Source organism: Anomalospiza imberbis, chromosome 5, assembly GCF_031753505.1.
Source record: "Anomalospiza imberbis isolate Cuckoo-Finch-1a 21T00152 chromosome 5, ASM3175350v1, whole genome shotgun sequence".
NCBI classification, from domain to species: domain Eukaryota; kingdom Metazoa; phylum Chordata; class Aves; order Passeriformes; family Viduidae; genus Anomalospiza; species Anomalospiza imberbis.
This window is the reverse complement of record NC_089685.1, coordinates 63,724,544-63,740,909: the sequence shown is the minus strand read 5'-3', so window position 1 is coordinate 63,740,909 and position 16,366 is coordinate 63,724,544. Positions and strand designations below refer to the sequence as shown.

The window sequence follows — 16,366 nt, the reverse complement described above, 5'->3', positions numbered from 1 at the left end:
CCATGGATGGCACACGGCACTGGAGTGTTTGAGAATCAACATGGTCATCATCAATACAGCATTGCAAATTGAACCTGCACTTTCCATGGGCACCTGCAAGGCTCGACCAACTGTTTTTCGGGTCAGGTATGTAATGTCCACTGTGCTTGGCTGCTTTATCCTTTAGAGAAAGGCACACTGAGCCTCTTGCTTTTCACAGCTCCTCTTCCTGGCTCACAAGTGGTGTATTGCCTGCCTTCCCTCCTTCCTGCATGTAGTACCATCTTAAGATGACCTTGGCCTCCAGTGCAGCTGCCATTATATGGCTGAGCCAGCACTGGAGAAGATGATGTGACTGCTGGTTTCAGCCTGAGCTGTGCCCACATCTTTAGGCACATGTCTAGGCTTGGCATTGGAGGAATAGGCCCTTTGGCCCATCATTGGTTTGTGAAGATGCCAAACCAGCATGTAACTTATTAAAACTGCAGAAAAACAAGGTGTGTTTGAGAGCATCATTACAAGTGTGACACTGGCCTCTGCACATAGGGAAGAGTTGAGACCGAACAGGGCAAACCAGCAGAGGGGCAAGTCAAATTAGTCAGCAGGGCTGAAGGCAATTGTTTATGTGTGACCCCATTGTTTTCCCAGTCCTTTGGTAGCTATTCATTTAAGTAGCTCAGCCACCATTTATTAAAACAGGGTGAGGCAAAGACAGGAGATTAGTAGTAGGAAAACCATGGTACACCTGTCTTTGGAACACACAGAAGGTCAAGAAAGGAGGAGGAAGTGGGTGGCATGGCTGAAGCTTTAAAGGCTAGGGGGGTGAAGATGGCTTCACGGCTCACATACTAGAATGCCCAGCCATAGTCCCATGTGTGAGGTCTCCAGTCCTCTGGTCCCAGATTAACTGTTGCCTGGAAGACTTGAGTGTACATCATGTGTGCCACCATCCCAAGGAGACCTGGACACAAAGGACAAAGCAAAGAGGTTAGAGCAGGAGCCACAGCAGCATACTTCAGCCTTGAGTGGAAAAGCAGGCTCTCCAGTGCTGCGATTCCAAGACTACAGTAATAGACTTACCTGACAGCACTGAGGAAACAGCAGCAAAGGCATTGAGTTTCATCCCACAGACAGGATTTCCAGTATGCAGAATTTCCACCATCAGGAGGATGAAGCTGATGAGCAGCAAGCTGATGTACAGCATCTCTGATCCCAGTGACAGCCACAGGATTCCTGCCAGGAATACAGGATGAAACCACATTCAAGGAAGAGTACTCCCCCCTCTCAACTCAATCCTGAAAGAACGTCCTTTGGATAAAAGGGAATGAAGGAAAACAGTAAACACCCAAAAGTAATCTCCTCAGCCTGTGAGCAAGGGATCAATGGATGCTGTAGGAGACAGAGTGCATGTCACAGAGGATGGCTTGGCTCCTCTAGCATGGCAGAGCTGAGGGGATCTAAAATGCCTTCTGTAAACAAGCCAGCATTATTCATAAACAGCAAGGAGGAAAGCAAAGAGAAAAAGACAGGAGAAGCTGTTGACTATTAGCATAAAATCCAATGGTCATGGATTGGCCACGAACACATCCAAGCTCTAATCACAACAACGAAAGCAAACAACTCTTAACCTGGGACTCAACTATTTAAGAACTATATGGTGCATCCATGACTGACTGGGACATGGCCTCTGGAGTTCAGAAAGCCTCTTGTAAGCCTGTATTTCTCACTGAAACCCCAATTACAATGAAAGTATGTTCCTTGGGGTTGATATCCAGACAGGGCAGTAACACTGACCGCTCACCCTGCTTCTTGACCAGAGTGCAGGTATTTTCATGCTGGGATTTCAAGTGGGATTTAAGTGATATCAGAGTCCACAGCTGAGCTGGGTTCTACAGCTGCACAGTAAGAATTGAAGGAGAATGAAGAAAGGCACTTTGTAATGCTGGGCTGTGGAAAGGCACAGGATTCACTGAGGAAGAAATATTAATCTGACAAATGAAGCAGCACTGTGAACACTACTGTTAGCAACTATTAATGGCTGTAGAGGAGACATTCAGCTGGGGAAAAGGAGTGTGAAGAAAACCCTAATTAATGTGGCACTGACTTGAATATTCAACATCATTAGTGCCATAGAGTCACTCAGCTCTTTAGCAGAAATAGATGAGCTGCATTCCCTGTTTAAAGGAGCTGGCTTACTTGCTGCAGCACCATCAAGGAGAATATTTCATTAAAGATCAGACTGTCAAAAGTATTCTGGAGGTTGCAGGGACCACACATACACAGAGACCTCTGCATCATTTTCCTTGAGAGTCCAGGCTTCCCACTGATGATGTGTAATTTGTTTTGTAATGTTGCCTGTGTATTGTGGAGCTGCTCAGCACACACCCAGCTCATCCAGCCCATCCCACAGTCAGCCATCACACCTCCTTGTGCAGTGCTAACCCAGAGACATACCATGGCACCTGCACCAGTCATGTTAAGACGATACTTTGTGCAGGAAGGGGTGAAAATGGCATTTTCAAATTCCTAGCATTTATTACACCCTTGCTTTCAGGGTTTGAATGCTGTTACAGGCTCTGCACCCCAGGCCTTTCCCTTCACATATGAACATCTTCTGAAATGACTTGCCTCCAGCCTCCATCTCAGGGAATAGTTAGCAAGCCCACAGCAACTGAAAAGCCTTCATTAAGTAGAATCTCCGTAGCATATGTACACTTATATCAAAGTATACTGAAGCTATCCACAGGGTGATTTGAGACATATGACAATGACAAGAGGGGTAATCTCTCCTACCCAAATGTAGTTTTGTATTTAATGAGGCAGGGATTTCACCTTGAAAGCATAACTTTCAGATGTCCTGTTCACTTACCACTAAGTAAGAGGTGATTCAGCTTCCAGATTCATTGCATTAGACCCCAAAACTGAAGTACTGAGTTAACAGGTAGCCTGTGTGGGAGGGACTGCCTAGAGGCTGCATCCATTCTCTTCCCCTTTACTACAGCAAGATGACAACCCCAGACCAGGCAACTTACTACATGAGACAAATCCCACTTCATACTGGAGGGAATCTGAGTTTCTAGCACTGACTTCAAAAATGGCAGTGGTTTATGCAAACATCTGGGAGGAAATCTTTCCTCTTTTAGCAACCACGAGGACAAGATTTCATACCTGTCTCTTTGGGGACCCAACCTGCTGTCCCCACACAGGCAAAATGCTGCAGGTCCCATGTTCCTAGAAGGTGCACTATACAGCTACAGTGAAATACAGGGATTTGCTCTTACCTCTCTCTGCTGGTGGTGAAAGCTCAATAAAGCTGCGGCATTTCTCTTCTGAAACACAAAACCAAAGCTTTTAGTTTATAAAACAATTAAGGGAACATAGGGGGAAAGAAAATCTCTTTATGTCACTCTCTTTTCAGTGTATACATCCAGTCATCCCTGAATCTACCCATCAGACCTTCTCACCTCCGGTATTTTTCTATCTTTCCAGACCTTCACTGAGGCAAAGGATGAGAAGGCAACATTTGCCTGCAAAACTAGAAATGACCTTTTCAGAAAAAAAAACCTTCAGCAATTCGTAAATCTTACTAGCCTCTGCTGAATATAAAAATCTGTTGCTACTCATTCACAACATTACTGATGATCAGGTCTGTTAAGGGTGTAGCTTGTAACAGACTGCAGATCCATCACTTCTGCTGAATTCCCACACACTCTAATCTCAGAAGACCATTTCTAGCACTGCTTCTCAAAGAAGAAAGCAAAAAAAAAAAAAAAACTTCCCAAGTGAAATACTTTGTGACAGAGATGCAAGTTCCCCTTCTGTGGCAGAGACTCATACAGAAATATGGTCCTTGGTCCTCACATTTTAGGCATGCTATTTCAACAAATTGTGTTAATATTTGCTTTGGCAAGTGTACTGTCTCAGCTGAGGGTCCATCATTATTATCTGTAAGTCTCTGTATACTGCATTACTGCATTTGAGGGTCCTCTCCTCCGCTTGGCACAATATTTTCTCCCAGACTTTTCTGCTTCGTGTAAGAATCTAATTTTCTTAATTTCAATCCCCAGTTCTAATCTTTCCAAATCTCCTGTGCTACTTCTGTCATCCACGGCTCTCAGGATGCTACCCGGTTTAGTGCCATCTGCGGTTCTCATTAACTTGCAATTTGCTACTTCACCTAGAACTTTAATGAGGATATTCAGTAATGGCTCATCTAAACTGATCCTGCAATTAGCCTGAAAATGAAATCCTTTCTCCAGCTCAACTCAAACTCCTCTTGTTCAGTGTAGTCCCTTCTTTGTTGTTTTTATTGTCTATGCAGTTGCTTCAAAGATGCACAGTAGGGGGTGGGTCGTGCTTGATTTACAGGAAGCAGGAGACTGAGACTGACTGTGCTTCTATCCCGTGCTCTATCCCGTGTTCTGCTGTGATCCAGATGTTACATACTTTCTCTGTTCCTTCAGGCACTGGGGTTATTCCAGGACTGCCCAGTGGACAGAAAAGTTGTTTAGAGAAATCAGTTGAGGGATGTAGTTTCATTCCCACAGGCATAATGGAAACACAATCCAACCCAAACCAGTCCTAAATAAACTCATCTCCTTCCACAGCCCTTCTGGAAATCCTCATAACAAAAAGCAGCCCTCTTGTTAGGACATGAGAATTTTAAGCACATTCCCTTATGCTCCAACCCCTCCTTCTGTCTGCTTTTCTTCACCAGTTATGTATTTTCAAACTGACAGAAATGGAGATGAAAAATACTATACTGGAAGGATAGCTTGGTTAAAGAAGGTGAGATGTTTGTACTTGGGCAGAGCTGAAGGGAGGGCTCAGGGGAATGGCCCTGATGAAAGTGACTGTCATCACTCTATTTTTAGATAAAAATCTCTGTGTTGGCGACCTTCTGGATTAGTTCTGATCCTTGATGTGTGTGCCAGGCAGTAAAGGGTATCTGAACACTGCAGAGCACCCACCTGTGCTGGCATGGCACAGGTTTCAGCAGAAGGACTTGGGAAGGTCTGGGCAGGAACAAGTCAAGGGTGAAGGGAAGCACCAAAGGGTTCTAGTACAGGTTGCACAACCAGTCCCTGGCACTTCAGTATTTACAGTGCCAGTCCCACATGGTCAAAAATCACTAATGAAACCTGTCACAGTATCACAAAAACTAAAAGTAAGTACAATATTGCAGCTCTAATCCTTAGGTCAATTTACCTCCTAGCTTTAGTTCCTTTGGGTTCAGATCCTCCAGGTTTTCTCTGTATCTATAAGGTAGTAATTACCTTTCTCTGTTTTATTTATTTGTTTTTTTAAGAAAAGCCCAGTTTCTGTTTAATAACACAAAACTACTCAGTTTGATGATTTAAGAACACCGGCTATTGTAGTCCTCACAGTGATAGCTAAAAATTAACATCTGCATAAAAACACTGTACTTAAATTTCTGAGAGGACATGCACAAATTTACCCTGAAGAGCATGAAGTAAGCTGTGTATAGGAATGGAGATACGGGGACAGGGAAAGGAGGCTCATGGAATTTCCCATCAGGACGAACAGTGCCATCATAAAGGCACTGCCACCACCACCATCACTTACACTTCACAGGCCCTAGTCCAGACCAAAGGGCACACCAGAGACAGCTACTCCCCATTTCCCTGCTCTGTGAACATTCCGGTGAAGGACAGAAATATATTGACCGCACCAGTGCACAGGGCTGACACCATCTAGGAAAAGGAAGAATACTTTTCTTCCACATGTTCTCAGCATTCTACCTTTCAGTTTCAAACTTCTGTGGAGTAAATACAAGTCAATATGTTGTGGCTGCCTGAGCAACACACTACCTGGCCCTTCCATGCTCTCTTCACAGGAAAGCCACATCCCTGTGTGGAAGTATCTGAAGGCAAAGCGGTCATCTCCAGTCTCCCAGCTGTAGTGCACTGTGTCCTCAGACGAAACATTGCTCGCATCTGCATCAGATGGCATGGGGACACCCACACACTGGGAGGCTTTGCTCTTCCCACACAAAGGCTTGGGTACTTTCTGGGTCCCAGTGCACCAGTAGCTGCCCAGCAAGGCTGTGGTGGAGAGGGTGAGAGCCAGCAGGTTCAGGATGACAGCCAGGAAAGTGCGGTGCAATGGCAGTCCCTTCAGCAGCTCCATCTACAACACACAAATAGGAGAGACCATCACACCAGCCACTTGTCCCACATAGCCTTATGAATCCCACCTTTTCCCAGCATGCAGCTGTGGGGAGGGGTTATGAACATTCTGCCCTCCTCACAACATCCCAACCGCTCACCCAGCATGGAAGAACCATTTCTTGAAAGCCAGGGCAGTGGACCTGCTCAGCTTCAACATTTCAAAGTATGCTGAATATCTGTACTGGGGAAGAGAGGGTGACATAGCAGGGCTGAGTGCATTGAGGTAGCTGAGCACACGAGCAAAACACAAGGAACATCCCATTCATCCATCTCAGAGATGACAGGGAGAAACTGTTAACCAACTTCCCTGAATACCATGTGTTGCCTTCACATGAGATACAATGGATGCTCTCTCCAACTCAATGAGAAGTCTTGCTGCCAAGTGTCCCAAAACACTTTTTCAAGCAGCTCATTACTGTACCTAGGGAGGTAGAGAGTATAGTGATCTCTCAGTGGGAAAAGGCAGGAAAATATTCCCATATTGCTGAAGGTCACACATCAAAGCAGTGACCAGCTCAGAGAGAACACCCAGCTATCCAGACCTGATACCTTAAGTACAAGCCACAGAGCAGCACTTTCCACCTGAGCTCTCATCTGCACATCAGAAATTTGGTAGGGTGGTGGGATGGCAGCATCTTTGCTTTCACACAAAGTGCCAAAGGTTTTTTCCTATAAGGGTGAATGTTGCTACAAACATTCTTACTGATTTCATCTCATCACTTAAAGTAATTCAGAAAGCAGTTGGTGAACCAGGGACTTTCTCACTCAGAGGGAAGATAAAGACTTTAGGGCTCCTGCAAAACCCTGCACTGACTACTGAGAACCCCAAAATATCACTCCATAGATTGATTAGATGTCAGCTACCCACACATCAACTTTCATGTAATCAATGCATGTCTCTTCCTACGTGGCACTCCCTATGTTTGGCACAACTTCATCCAGATACTCCCACCCTTTCCTATTTATGACTCTGAAAATCTATTTACCCAATAAATAGATTCAGTTTGTACAGACGCTGCCTGCTGTGGGTCCTCTTCACTTAACTTCGGCTGACTCACCCAATGCTGAATGAGTGAGAAAGACCATTCTGTGGACATCACTATAAATAAACAATACAAGACCCAGCTTTGCATTGTCTGTGACTGCACCACAGATAAAAGTGGTGCAGTTAGAATAATTTTTTTCTGCTACCCAGCAAGCTTGGAAACATGGTCAGCAAAGACAGTGAAGAAGCTCCTCTTGAAAAACAGGATCTTATTAGCATCTCAGCACACCGAGAAAGCAGTGATGACCCCAAAAACCTTCATTGAAAGCAAGAAAATACTCGGGTCCTGAAATTTTCTTGTGTTGTTTCATACTCTGGCTTCTTTTGTCTCTTCACCAGGACATTTTTTTCTGCACCCTGGAGATGGCAATGTCTTAGTGAGGCCATAACTAATGGCTTTCATGATTTGAAGGCATGTTGAATATCACCATTTTTGCAGAAAAGACACCTACTAGGAAGAGATTCTGGCTAAGATTAGTGGCAAACTTCTCTCTGAAAGGTTTTTTTGGTATAAAATTTGGCTTATGACTGAAAAGGAAGTTGCAGACAAAATTGCTCTTCTCAAAGCCAGTTTTTTACCTAAAAATTGAAACCTTCAGCACACAAAGTTTTTCAGTTTTTCATCAATGCTTAATTATAAGATTTTCCGTCATCAGGTTTTGGGTTGCTAATGCTTTTATTTAACAAAAAAATTCCACTCAAAATATTTACAAAAATCATCTTTCTAATTTAAATCTTCAGTAGTGGGAAAAATAGTCTCTCCAGTTGATTTATGACAGTAGTTGAAAGGCCGTATAATTTCAGGAAGAGTGTTAAGGAAAAGACATAAAAAGTACAAGAAACAAATGAGTCAGAAGTAGGAAGTGGATCAAGGATGCAGAAGACATATGGAATGAGAAGCAAATCTGAACTACTTCCTGAAAACATTGTTAGAAAAGCTTCCCTTCACAAAAGCCAAGCACTCACTTATAGCAACTAACCATAATGTCTAGATAGCCCCAAAAGGAATGATAGTTGCATTTACCTTAGCAGCAAGTCTTTGAAGTCCTGTTAATTTGGATGAACAGCACAGAAGTGGAACTCACGCTTTGTCTGTGGTTTTGTTCATCTCTATATCCTCCAAGAAACTCAATTGCAGCAAAATCCCTTCCTCCTTTGTCTGGTCCCCTCCTCCTTCTCCTCGCCAGTGATTATTAAATGCTATCCTTCTGATCAGCAGCTGTTTTGTGGAAAATGGTCATTTTGTAATCCACAATGCAATCACAGCACAGCTGTTCTGGGAGATTATATGGGAAGCGATTGGTACGGCGGGTTGGGATTAAGTGCAGAAGAGTGACCTGTATTAACAGAGTAGAAAGTTTCTTAAAAACACGGAAAGATTCCAGCCACCCCCATGTGGTAGCTATTTGGGAGCTTGTATGGAGGAAGATGGCAGCTTTGGCCAATGCTACAGGGGAGGAGTGACCTTAGCTGGGAAACTGCCAGCACCTTTGGCGTCTGGTCACCCCTTGCACTGTGCACTGTCTCAGCGGAAAGACCAAAAGCATCCTAGCCCTAGGATATCTTCCTGGCCACACCTGATAGTTGCAGAAAGGGCAGAATAAAAAAAATTGAGGAGAGGAAAGTTTATGCAACTGCATCTGCTCTGAGGACTAAGGATTTCAGCCCCTGAAGAGATACCAATACAGCTCTCCCCATGGGCACTGGAAATTTTGATGCCAAAAGGAGCCCCTTAGCAGAAGAGCTGCTGAGTGGCAGGCTGACACCATGGCATCACTACCACGAAGGGGGTATTTGAAACAGCAGCAAGTCAAGCCAATAGTCAAAGCACAGAAGAATGAGGTAGATTGTCAGTGTCACTTGTAGTGGCAACTTTTACCAAAATGGGAAGGTCACTGGGAATCCCAGCTGGTTCACACTGGATAAATTTGGGAACCTAGTAAGAAGAGACAGAGATTCACTTTCACAAAAAGTCACCTCTGAGCTCTTGTCCTGAAAGTTTAAAGGCTCTCAAAATACCTGTGTGGTATCAAACCCATGAAAAGTAAGAACAACATCACCTCTCATGAGAATGTACTAGTCACCATGGAGCAGAGCTGCACCGAATCAAACTTTAAGGCAGGGGAACATCCCAAAGGAAGACACATCCTGTCTTCCCCACAAGCACTTTGCCCAGTGCCAAGTGGGTGAAGCTTGTACCACCACTGGGAGGGAATGAGGCAGATACCCTGTATGCTGCTCTGCCAAGACAGAGGAAAGGAGTGGTCCATCCATCCTCATCCCCCGTGTCCAACACCAGAGCCCAGAGGCTGGAGGCAGGTGCTGGAATAGCTCTGGGTGACAGTACAGCCTGTGACAGCCCCACACAGCACGGGGCAGCAGAAGAATTCATGGTCCAGCACATGGGCTGTGCTGTCCTGGGCTCCTGACCCTTCCTGCCCTGAGCAGAATGGGCAGTAGCTCTGTGGTTATTTTAATCCCCATCACTGCATAAACTCCTCTAATATAGATAAGCGTTTCTAAGACAGACTAACTGAAAGCAATGCTAAATGTCCCTGTGCTCCATTGACTGCCTGCAGGTTTTTGATTAATAAAAAGGTTCTGTTTGAAACAGATGTACTTAATTTACTCAAGTAGGTAGAACAACAGCTGATGCCATTTAAAAGGAGAGTGATTTCTTTTTTGAGCTCAAGAACAGATAAAGTCCACCTCTACTGATAATCCTTAACAGCTTCCTAATTTTAAACTTGGTTAGACTATCATTAAAACCCAAGATTCCCTGTCAGTTTCTAAAGCTGGGTTCATGGCATATATATCGATAAAATTAAACTGAATTAGTTTAATACGGATAAGAATTCATGTTGAGAAATAAATTTATCAGAAATATGCTATGGTTTAAAAAATATGCTTATAGCAGATTTAGTTCTCTGAATAATGGCAGATATTTATCCTTCCAGAAGATGGCAATCTTTCTCTAGTCTTCTTTTCAGGAGTCTCTGCTCTCATGTGTATGCTGGGGGGAAGCTACACTGGAGTTTAGACTTCTATTCCTTCCCTTGAAATTCCTCCCTCCATAGCCTTCTTTTTTTTTTTTTTTAACATTTTTATGAACACAAACTCTTTACCTTGACTCTGAAATGGGGTGTGGGTCCATCTCTTGGAATTATCTTAGCCTGGGAACACTTGAAATCACTGGGAAAAGAAAAAAAAGAGGAATGATTGCAGGAGCTGAGCTTTTGCTCACCTTCTGCCCTGCATGAAACTATTCTTTCTAACATTTTTCACAATATTTTGTCAATTATCACATTAAATTTCCCCAGATTATTGCACACAACTCATTAAACACCAACATCAGAGCATGTTTCCTGATGTTCAACAAACTTTCTTTCGCAAAATTATGGGGATTTTATCAGGTTTTGGTTTAGATCTTGATTGGTTGGTTTGGTTTACTTTTTTAATTTTCTATATTAACCTCACCTCAATCTGATCTATTATAAACAGGATAATCAAGCTGCATCAGTCTTTCACCCTGCTGTGCCTTCAGTTTTCTCCTCTTTGTATCTGATATTTCCCACCATAATTTGGCTTGGCTAGAGTTTTTGGATGTCTCCTTCTCTTTGAACTCAGCAGCAGCCAGTCCCTGGTGACTCGTTTAAAGTTCGCCCATTGAAGTGAATGCCCATAGCAGTTGATTTCCTCTGCAATCAGCCAAATACTTGACTTATAGAAACAAAACAAGGAAACAAAAACCCCCCAAAATCGTCACGCAGCACCACTGTGGAGATTGCCAGCTCTAAAAAAGCCTGGGCGTTGACAAGTGATGCATTTTTATCCTGGCTCTATCACCATCTACATCCTGGCTTGGGCGTATCCTGCCCCAAAGTGACAAATTCAACTCTCAGGGATATTGGTGGAAAAGAAGGTCAAGGAGACCTTGCCAGATAGGGCCCAAAACTTGCAATATTTAACTGGAGGGTCTCAAGAGGCACACGACTCCCCACAGCCCCCCATGCAGCGATGCTCCAGGGATATCAGGGACCATTTGCTGTCCTGACACTGGCTCTTCAGCTGACCTGAAGAGGAAAGGAGAGGAAGAAGGGTGGCTATTTACACCCATATAGTTGCTCTGTGAAAACTGGACAGAGACAGGCTCATACTCACCCCTCATTCCAAACATTCCTTGCACATGACACTTCCCATCGCTCCTGGTTTTGCTGTTTTTACAGGAAGATCATTCTGAGCCGTAGTCCCCTCCCTTACTGCCGCACAGAAAGCAGGATGTCTCCCGAGTGACAGTGACATGGAGAGAGCCAGACTTCTCAAACCCAGTGACAGACTGCAAATGCCAGATTTCTCCCTGAGCTCTGAATAATTCCACTCAGATTGTAACCTTTATTTAGCTGTTTGCATGATGCATTAACTCTTGCTCTGAAAATGACCTCACCAGGCATATTTTTTTCTAGTCTAAGCACATTTAAAGGTGAATTCTGTTTTTAAGATGATCAGCTTACATTGCTAGATACTGAGACTGTGGCATAAATAAAGATTGAACTGGACTAAGTAAATGCATCTTAAAGATGGACAAACACGTCAGTCAGTTTGGACCTAGCTACTTTTTTTTCCTTCTTTTTTTTTTTTTTCTCAAAACAAGTCTTAGTTGGCTGGATTTTTTTTTCCTAATCTTTATGGTTGTCAGACACTCAAAAACCACACAGAAAGCAAACATGAAAAGTAAAAAAATCAGATGCAGCAACAAAGACTTTGAGAACTCACTAGAGATTCCAGGTGTCTCAATTTCTGGATAGGAAATATATGACTATATATTATATATAAGGCTAGGGGGTTGCTTTTCACAGAAGACTTAAACTCTAGGATGTGTTCACCAGAGCACACAGAAAAAAAATAGTATTTATGTAATTTAGCTAACCATAAACTGCAAACAGACAAGAAAACCACAAATTTATGCACAGATCTATAAGGATACTAAAGAGGTGCCAGTCCAGATAACGTCTGTACAAAACTCCAAGCAGATAAATGCTTACCTTATCCACTGCTCACTATTCCCATCTGCTCTTCTGAGGCATCCAGTGAAATACTACAAGGTGATCATGGATTCACCCCCATGTCTTTCTGTCTGACTGAACATGTAGTAGCCAAGAAATTCCATGAGATCTGAGCAGACGCTTTGAAATGTACCAAGTCTGTAATTTTATTGATGGTTTAATTATTTCTGAGCTCGCTAAATCATCACAGCACATTATATCAGCCACTAGATTGGCAGGGCGTCCACTTCTGCAGAATGAGCATTTGTAATTTGGTAGTCCCCTCTATGAAAATTGTTGCTACTTTTAAATCTACCACTAACAAGATCTCAGTCTGTTACTACTCAAAATCACAAACAACCAGACTCAATGACTACCACAGGCTCCTGGGGTTTTTTATCATCAAGAGGAACCATTGCAACAACATAATCTCCTCTCAGATGTAACAGAACCCAAATAACTTTAGATAATCACTTGTAGTGATACACAGAACTCCTACCAGAGCTATAGCACATATTTTATACAATATCTGGTATTGACTGTGCAGCAGAATATGATGGAGACCCCATCACGTCCTTAGAAAAGTTATTCCAATGATTAATTAATCACATTCTTAAAATTTTACTCTTGCTCTGTAAACAGTGTCTGCTTTAGTTTTCCAACTTGACCAGGCTGCTCCAACACCCAAATAAATACCCAGTGAAGTGATTTCCTAAAAATGTTATTGTAAGAGTCACAAATCAATGTGTTTCATTAGAGGCACACACTGTGATCTAACCAGCTGGCTGGTGGCCCAAATTCCCAGTTCTGTACTTGGCTCTGACACATCATTTTCCCCTCCCATCGGCCAAGTCATTAGTGGAGCGTTTACACTGCAGTCAAAGCAGTGGCAGTGATGGGGAGTAAACATTCAGTGCTTGTTTTAATTGGGTGTTGCTAGGAATTTCGCTCCAGCAGTATGGAGCACAATGCAGTGTACAAACCTAAGTCCAGGAACAGAGTGAACTGTGCTAAGCTCCACATAGCCATGGCTGGATTGATAGTTCAAAATAGCCCGTGTTTCCACACACTATAAAGTTGGGTCTTTGGAGTCATTCCCACAGATGCAAATCTACCGCACAGGGGATACTTGTTGATACTGGAATCAGCACAACGACAGCAGGAGACATTTTCTTTTGGTAGTGAAAAAATTAGAGGACCTAAAATTAATCTGTGCAAAGAGTACTTCACAGAGATGCAGGTGATCTTGGAGTCAAGGATATGTTTAATATGTTAAGCAAAAAAAAAAAAATTATTTGAAACAGTACAGTTAAACTACATTGCACTTTGGTTTCACTCATGGAAATGAGAAAGCAAAAGCAATTGTTCTTTGCTTCAATTTACCTTTTCCTGCATTTCACCATGGGGAATCAGAATAAGCAGAGTTAGAGGAAGTCTCCAAAGATTATTTAATCAATCCATCTGCATCACTATGACCTTAGCACCCTGAAAAACTTCAAGCCTACTGTTAAAATTTTTTGTGAGGGAGATACCACTCCATCCTGGAATAAAGTCCTTTGTAATATCTCATTTTTCCAATCAAATCATAATGTAAATGAGAAAACTTTTCCATCCCTACAAAATGCCACGGTGTCCATTCCACATCTGATTTATTTATTCACATGGATTGTCCTCTCAAGGCCATTGGAGCTACATAATTCATTAAAGTTCTACTCACATGCTAGTATTTGAGGAACCAGTGCCTCAAACGAAACATCTAAGCTAGCAGGAAAGGTTTGGAAATCTAAAAGAGTGAGTAAAACAGAGAGTTAGCTTTTTTAAGGCAAGGCGTGGGAGGTGTTTTCGTTCTTTAGCTATTAAAAACTCCTTGCTTTGACAAGAAAAAAAAAAGGGGGGGAGGAAGAGAAAACTGGGAGGGGAAGGATTAATGAATAAAGAGGCAGCATGGCAAGTAATGCAGTAAGCATGGTGGCAAGAAGGCACGAGCGAGTTTCTCAGGCTGGGTTTCCTGACAGAGCAAGGGTGCTAGCAAGCACAGATCAGAGGAGTCAAGGTCTAATATGCTGTCTGAAGAGAATAATGACACCACCTTTCCTTACAGTGCTGAGCAGAGGGGTTTTGTTACAGTGGGTGCTTTGAAAACAATCATGATAGATATTATAATTGCACCTTTTATCTTTCTGGATATCCTGATAATTATTCAGGATTGAGGGCATCTTTTTTCCTCAGATTTGATGAGGATTTGGGATTTCTTTCCATTCCTTTATGGCATTTTGGAGCTGTGGCTTCACAGACAGTCTTGCTGTCAAATCCAATCTCCATGGCTCATGCCTCCCATGGCCTTGCATGCTGTGGTGGGCAGCACGCTGAAGCCACCTGTTCACCAGGGAGGAGACAGGTCAGGACAGGGCAGCAGTGACACCAATTTGGGGCCCTGGCCCCATGCCTTGGAGGCCCAATGGAAGCAAGGAATGCCGGGATCAGATGGTGTCACTGCCATAGGCATGGGGTGGATACAGCACGTGTATGCTGTGCCAGGGGAGTTTCAGGGCACCCAGGCTTCCCTACAAGTCCTGAGGGAAAGGAGTGCCCCAGTGGTTGAAAACAAAAACACAAAATATTTGGAGACAGCCAGCAGCAAAATAGGGCGTCTGCCTCTCTTCTGCTGTATTTTTTTTTTTTTTTTGATTGGCTTTCTTTCGGTTAGTTTTTTTGTTTTGTTTTGTTTTTTCTCTCCTCCTCTCTCCACACCTCTCTGTTTCCTCCTAGCCAGGTTTCCGCATGCCCAGGTAACCCCAGTTCCATGCATGAGCCAAGGATATCAGTTCCCAAGGGTGACCCAGCCATGGAAAGGAGGGGCCAGGCACAGTGACAGCATCCTGGCCCAAGGGAGGCCAGAACGAGGTGACCCTGCAGCCACTGCCAGGGGTCTTTGTGCAAGTACATATAACTTGGGTCTTAAACTCAGGCTCACAGTTTAAAAAAAAAGGTAAACAACTGTCCTTCCTAGCTCCCATTATTTTTTTCTGAGCAGGCCCAAGCTGCAATATCTCAAAAGCTCATTATTTAGCCAGCTTTGCAGGGGCCTTTGTCATAGGTGACAAAAGATCTGTTTCTGACAGAAAAAGTGTGATTTATTTTAATGCAAGACATTGCTCAGAATGTGGGTGGTTGGGTTTTTTAAAGAAAAAGTAATTAGAATTTTTAAAATGTGGATAAAACAGAATATTCCCCTGCCAGCCTTGTTCTCAAGAAATAGCAAAGTGGTCATGACTGAAATGAAAAACAAAACCAAAAAGAACCTTATAAAACTACTGAAGCAGACATGAGCTAGATGATGTTGGTTTCAAGTCTGGCAAAGGCAAAAGCAACCAAAGCCAGACCTTGTGATGGAGTGTGTCAAGTGACTTATAATAAAGAGGCAGCAGTACCAGCAATGTCTGCTGTGTTCTCTGTACCCATTAACATGCTAATCTCAATGTTAGCCTTTTCCAGGTAGCCAAGGACTATTACTGCTGAGCTTTACAACTAAGCATTAAGCATAGTGGCTAAACAGTTTGACTGAACAAGAATTATTTGCCATCACCTGAACAAGGTAAGCACGAAGGCAGGAGAACCCAGCTAGCATGTTACCACAGGCAGAACTTAAAGAAATTAGGCCAGGCAGAATGGAAAGAAAACTTCAGAAACCTCTTCCAAACAGTGAAAAGTAGTCCTCTGTAGTACAGTTTCTCATGGGAAGCAAAGGATGCAGGCTGGATAATGCACTGGAAAATGCATTGCAGGCAAGAATCTTGCAGGAATTGGGCTAGGCTAGAATGTAAAATGATGGACTGGATGAGCTAGCAAGATTTTCCAACCCCTAATTTCCATGGTTAAAAAAATTGCCACAGTTAGCATTGCTTGAAATTACTTCAAATGAGCTACAGAATCTCTGAGTGAGGCAGAATATGAGGCTGGAGCAAGAGAGGTGGGTGTGTTTCCTGGATGACACAAAGGAGAAAAAAAAGAAGTCTTCAGCCTGGAATAGGCTATGAAATTAGAAGACTGGCTGGAGAGAAAAGGAGGGAACACAGCTCAGAGGGACTGCTCCCAGCAGGCTGAAACAT

The 16,366-nt window shown here is 43.2% G+C and overlaps 1 protein-coding gene across 8 annotated transcripts in view; it reads right to left on the bottom strand.

Annotated features, from left to right (window-relative positions):
* Positions 1–16,366, bottom strand: part of GSG1 (germ cell associated 1) — a 107,960-nt gene that overhangs the window by 2,458 nt on the left and 89,136 nt on the right. For 3 of the 8 annotated variants that reach the window (XM_068191508.1, XM_068191513.1, XM_068191509.1), the window contains 4 exons: positions 5,811–6,129; positions 3,261–3,308; positions 1,060–1,212; positions 829–940 (listed from right to left, as the gene is read on the bottom strand). In XM_068191508.1, coding sequence (XP_068047609.1) covers positions 829–940; positions 1,060–1,212; positions 3,261–3,308; positions 5,811–6,129 — 632 coding nt within the window. Of the gene's footprint in view, positions 1–828; positions 941–1,059; positions 1,213–3,260; positions 3,309–5,810; positions 6,130–10,340; positions 10,408–11,376; positions 11,552–12,257; positions 13,273–16,366 lie in introns of those variants that run through there. The other 5 variants (XM_068191510.1, XM_068191514.1, XM_068191512.1 and 2 more) reach the window with 5 other exon arrangements.